Here is a 6,016-nt window from a genome sequence, read left to right as displayed (position 1 = left end):
GTTAATCCTAGCATACTCTGTTACACTTTTTATATTGCAAATATCTATCATAAGCAGCATTCATTACACAAATATGTTTCATGAGTATAAGCAGGGGTCATTTCGTAGAAAAAGAGGTGCAGGAGCTCATTAGCATAACTCATTAGCATAACTTATTTGCATATGCCACACCCCCTGACATCACCGGAAGTGTGTCAGAAGGCAACACCCACCGCTCAGGCTCCACTGGACTGTTTTGGATTGCTAGCTATGGGGGGGGGGGAACGTGGAGATCTGTCCTCACAGAGGAGGGAGAGATTGTACCTGAATAAAACTTGGTCTTAAAGGTGCCACTGGACTGTTTTGGACCGGGGGGGCGGGGGTGTTTGCAGCTTACCTGGCTGCTTCTTGCTCTGACTGAGGGCTGCTGGGAGCAGGGGGTAGGGCTTGTTGCATGTTGCATGTGCCCGCCCCCTGGGCTCTTTACTGCCGGAGCTCCGCTCCTGTGCGCTCCTGCAGGAAATGACCCCTGAGTATAAGTAAATCTATATAGGTCTGTGGTCAAAGGCCACAGAAAATGGTACTAATACATTACAAAGTTTATAAAACACAGTCCTGGCTACGTTCCTCGATTCTTTTTGTGACGTCATCGCTTTAAGGCAGCTGTGAAGAAAAAAGGGACCGAAAAGCCTTCGTTTTTTCAAGATCTAGACCAATGCATAGAATTCCACCCACCGTTAAAAGCACAGGAAAAAACTTCAATGACGTGGAAAAGAACGATACATGTGAAAAATATACAAGAATCCAAGGAATGTAAAAGATAAAGTGAGGACAGGCTCTTCCGGAGTAGGTAGCAGTTTCGAATATCTTTTTCAACTCAGTCTCTCTGTAGATGTTCAGCACCCAATCTCTTCATGAAACACCACAGGAATGACAGTAATATGGATCCACGCAGTATCTCTCTAATCTGGAATGGGAATGATGGTAAACAAGGTAAGATTTCTGCCCTTTAATAAATTATTACTGGAAAGATATATACCGGGGGGGGGGGGAATGGTCTGATCCCCTTAAACTGGACTTTTCGGAATCCAACTAGAAACAGATTTGGAATTCCCCCTCCAACACATCCTGTTGTTGGGATATTAAACTCCAATTTTACAAGTTGTTATCTACTTGCCAAAGAATAGATGCTTTCGAATTGTAGTGCTGGAGAAGACTCTTGAGAGTCCCTTGGACTGCAAGGAGATCGAATCAGTCAATCCTAAAAGAAATCAACCCTGACTGTTCCCTGGAAGGCCAAATACTGAGGCTGAAGCGCAACTACTTTGGCCACCAAATGAGAAGGGAGCACTCCCTGGAGAAGACCCTGATGCTGGGAAAGATTGAAGGTCAAAGAAGACGGGGACGGCAAAGGATGAGATGGTTAGACAGTGTCATCGATGCAACGAACATGAAACTGAGCAAACTTCAGAAGACGACGGAAGACAGGAAGGCCTGGCGTGATCTGGTCCATGGGGCCGCGGAGTAGTGCACAACGCTAAAAGAGCTAGAACTAGAACTTCTGGCTGCCAGACAATCTTAGGATCTCCTGACTATATGACACACAATGCCATACGATAATAATTATTACCAGGTGAAAGAGTCCGGGGCCCATCTGATCCAGCACCCCCTTTCCAGCGGTGGCTGGCTGGCTGATGCATCACAGACACCCCAAAGATTCCAAAAGACAGGGTGGTATGTAACGGTTAGTGTCAGAGTAGGATCTGGGAGGCCCCAGTTCAAACCCCCACTCTGCCTTGGAGTCCCGCTGGGGGACCTTGGGCCAGTCACCCGCTTTCAACCTAATCTACCTCAGAAGGTTGTTGTGAGGATAAAATGGAGGAGAGAATGATGTAAGCCGCTGTGTGTCATTGCTGAGGAGGAAGGCAGGATATAAATGAAATAAATAAAAGGGATAAAATCCCCCCTCATTCGTGATTCCCCCCCCCAACAATTATTATTCAAAGACACAGGGAAGTTCTGTTGGTGTGTATTAGCAAAATAAAGCCACTGTGGCATAGCGGTTAGAGCGTCGGGACTAGAATCCAGGAGACGCCGGTTCGAATCCCCACTCTGCCATGAAGCTTGCTGGGTGACCTTGGGCCAGTCACACGCTCTCAGCCTAACCTACCTCACAGGGTTGTAGGGAAGATAAAATGGAGTTGAGGTGAACAAGGTAAGCCACTTTGGGTCCCCATTGGGGAGAAAGGCAGAGTATAAAGTTAATAATGACTAACATTTATTTATTTAGAACAAAGTTTGAGTCCAGTGGCACCTTTAAGACCAACAAGGTTTTATTCAAGGTATAAGCTTTGTGTGTTTGTACACTTCTTCAGATACATTGGTAGAGGGTGAGCTGCAAATTAACATATACAGCATATTAAAGTTGTTTGACAGATGCTAGAATAACAAACTGGATAGCAGGATTAGTTTATATGGTCACCATTTGTTTGGGTTTAATTCTTTGGAGGGGGGACATAGTGAAGGAAATAAATATATCAAAATAGGAGATATAATTTGTGGAATGCTGAGAGTAAAACTATTTATTAAATTAAAGTTGTTAGTCTTTATGGCACCACCAGAGTTTTGCTTTCAATTCCATTTAGGCACTGATAATTCCCCCTAATCTCCTTTTTTAGAAAAGAGAGAGTCATCTCATCACATTTGGGGGCAGTAAAATTAAGCACCAGTATCTTTTCCTGGCACAGAGATTAAAAAACAGAGACAGATATTTCCTCTGATTCATTTCTGCATGTCTCTACCCAGAAGGGAGCACTGCAGTTTGAAAAGGTAACAAAACTAAATGTACGGTTGCCAACTTGTTTTATCACCGCTGCACCTGCACCGTTAGTTTGGCACCATCTGCAGCTTTCGAGGGCCAGCATGAAAAGCTTCCACAGGCTAGGAGGCCTCAGAGAGGGCTCCCCCCCCCCCCCCCCCCCCCCCTTTTCCGGGCCAGCTGTTAACCCTCTTTAGAGATGCATGCAAATACCAAACCAGTGAAATCAGGAAAAAAAGGAGTCTTAAGTGGAGTGGAAATGCAAGATGCCATCGCAACCGTTCAAGGTACTGTATGAGTCAAAACGGCCCGGCCAAAATTCCCAGCCAGGCAGTTTTCTTTTCTTTTCCCCTCCCTCTGCGGTTCCAAGCAATAAAGCCGGGTCGAAGAGTCATAAAGATCCCGCGCCTCACTATCAAAAGAGACCGATCTGTACTAAGCAGGTGAGTCAAGCACTTTCTCCTACGCGCCGCCCCTCCCTTCCGGTTGGCCTTCTTCGGGAGACACTAGAGGGCGCAATTAGTTCACTTTAGCCGGCGGCGGACCGACTTGCCGGGCAGGGCGGTGGGAGGAAGTGAGGAGGGTCGACCTAAATATTTGGGCTCTCCCGATCCAATTGGATGGTGCGCGCGCAGCAGGGGAAAGGGGGCGCATCTTCCTCTTGGGGAAGACGCGCGCGTTTCCATGCAAGCAAGATAGTCAGGTTTTGGGTTGCGTTATTTGCTTGTAAAGAATGAGCTCTTGGAATTGATATCTAGATTAAATCCTCCCCCAACTTCTAGCCCAGTTTTGGGAACTGTGTTAGAGAAATATCGGTCAAATCTGGAAAAAGGAGCAAGAGACGCGATTTCAAAGATGCCCGTGTGCCCGGGAAGCAAGTCGCGCTAATTGCAAAGGCGGGCAACCGACTCGCGAGTAGGTGCATTGCCGAAGGCCAGGCTTGAAAATCCGTGCAGGTTTAAAATTGCATTTTACAAGGTAGCTACTGCTCTGTTGCTCAACTGAATTCTCTTCAGCTGAAGCGGTTTCACCCGGGCTTTTGATGTCATCGCTCTGAACAGTTTTAAAAGGCGTCCCAGCTGATCCTGGACTCGCCGGCTGCAGGGGGAGGGGGGGTCCCATAATTATATCTGCAGCGAATGAACCTGAGCTCACTTGGGAAGGGTGGTTTGCAGAAGGCACGGGGCAGAGGCGGAAATGCAAAAGCGGAGCCCTCAACAATGGCTGCGTTTACACTGAATCCGATTTAATCAACCGGAGTAGCCCCTTTGAAATTCCAATTCCCGCCCTTCATTGAAAGTGGCGGATCTAATCCGAGTCAACAGCATTCATCCAGAGGAGGGGGAAGGGAGCTTACACCGGAGTGAATCGATTTGCAACACACCGCCTGGGTCTTGCCTTGCTTCGAAAGGCTTAGCAGACCGGCGTTTGCAGGAAGGACTGGGTTGGGATCAATTTGTCACGGCATTTCTCGCTTTCAGTACGGCTGAGCGCCGGGAAAGCGGTTCGAACGCTGCTCCGTTGGGTTCCCCGAACCGGCGCTTGTCGCAAATTCGCAACGGTAATCGGAGTCGGGTGGTCCGAAGGGGAAGGGACGGAAGAACCCACAAGCCTCTCAATCCGACTGCGCGCAAATATTTTATTTTTAAATATATATATATGTGTACGTATCAGTTGTTGCTACGCCAGCTGGAAGGCGGATGGAAGGTTTGGGGACGTAGGAAGCGTGCAGGCGAGTTGTCCCACCCCGCGCACTTTTACAGGGAAGTAAGAGGCAGCCGCGGAGCCTGTCAAACTTCGGAGCCTCCAGGCTGTCTTCTTCCTCTCCGGGAGACCGGCTTGCGAAACAGCAGTCGCGTCTGTAGGTAAAGCGTGAACCCGCTCACCTGCACCTCCCTGAGCCTGCATCCAGCGAGGCGGCGGGGGGCGGATGAACCCTAGAAGTACCCCACCCCTGCAGCTGTAACCTCTGCTTCTTATAGAAGCTGCGATCCCAGTGCACTTGAGCCAAAGCCTAGGACTCACATCGAAGGCTTGCGGCTTCTAGGAAACGCCAGAGTCCCTGCTAAGTCCCTTGAAGAGCGACTGAAGTAACGCAATACTTGGTGCAACCTTCCGAGTTCTACAGAACTCTTCGGCAAGCGGGATGGTGACATCTGTCTGGTCTCGGTGTTTAAGCAGACATGTCGTGCCCCCCCCCCCAACTTTATGCGTGTTTTAATATCCAAACTGATGCAAAGTTCTGGAGAACGGGGGAGCTTGCACGCTGTGAACGCAATTGGTCTGCAATCCCATGCAATGTGCAACCCGAGACACTTTGCAACTCCACTGCAATCGCTCCCAAGGACACAGACATGGGGGGGGGGGGTCCAAACGGCTCACTCTTGACATGGATTCAAGCCAGTTTTCAGCGCAAAGGGAGAAGGGGAGATTCGAACGGACCCCCCCCCCCCCCCCCCCCCCCCTCTTTCTCTGCGTTGCTTTCCCCGTCTACTCGGAATCAAGTCCCAGTTAACTTGGCTTTAAAAAATAATAAATAAAACGCTTCCCTTTTTAATTTTTTTGACATATTATTTCGAAAGCGACTCGAAGACCCAGGAAAGGGGGGGTGGGAGCATAGTGGAAAGGGGGAAACTGCTGCAGTCACGCCCTCTGCAATAATGGGGAACGCGCTCCACCGGTGACCGCCTAGGGGGCTGGAGAAAAGCCGCGCAACCCGATCCTACGCGGAGGTACAATCCTACTGCCGCTAGGCGGAGGGGGGGAAATGTTGCACCCGGGAAAGAAAACCGTAGCGTGGGGTTTGGTTTTTTTTTTTTGCTAGGGGTGGTCTACTCGGGAGTAAGTAGGGGAAAGCGCCTTGAAAGCTGCCGCCTCCTTGCAAAATAGGGAGACCGACGCACCACCGGCCGCCAGTTCGATTCCCCGGCTCCGGCCCCTTTACTATCTGTTTACTTCCGTCGGCGCTGCGTAGAGGCGCGTCTGTAGAGTCAAAGCCTCAGTCCCGCGGCCGCCCCTCCCGGTCTTAACGCAGTGCGGAGAGCCCCCCGCGTGCCGTTTCCCGGCTCCTGCTGCGGAGGCGCCCCCCCGCCAGCCCCTTTACAAGGCATCCCCACCCCCAGCCCTCCAGTTGCCACCCGTTTCGGCTTGCAACTGCGGCCACGCCTGCCGCTTGCCAGTCCCCCCGGGGGGGAGAGGGGGGGGGGACCGGCGCTGGCT

General features: G+C 50.3%; 1 protein-coding gene across 1 annotated transcript in view; it reads left to right on the top strand.

Moving 5' to 3' along the window:
- The first annotated feature begins 960 nt into the window (after nt 1-960).
- The window catches only part of MYC (v-myc avian myelocytomatosis viral oncogene homolog), a 12,759-nt gene continuing 7,703 nt past the window's right edge, over nt 961-6,016 (top strand). Inside the window, exons 1-2 of the mRNA XM_015425576.1 lie at nt 961-972; nt 3,580-3,712. Of these exons, the coding sequence (XP_015281062.1) occupies nt 961-972; nt 3,580-3,712 (145 nt within the window). The remainder of the gene's footprint in view (nt 973-3,579; nt 3,713-6,016) is intronic.

The sequence above is a fragment of the Gekko japonicus genome, unplaced genomic scaffold (genome assembly GCF_001447785.1).
Source record: "Gekko japonicus isolate JY-2015 unplaced genomic scaffold, Gekko_japonicus_V1.1 scaffold858, whole genome shotgun sequence".
NCBI classification, from domain to species: domain Eukaryota; kingdom Metazoa; phylum Chordata; class Lepidosauria; order Squamata; family Gekkonidae; genus Gekko; species Gekko japonicus.
This window is presented reverse-complemented; position numbering and strand designations above follow the sequence as displayed.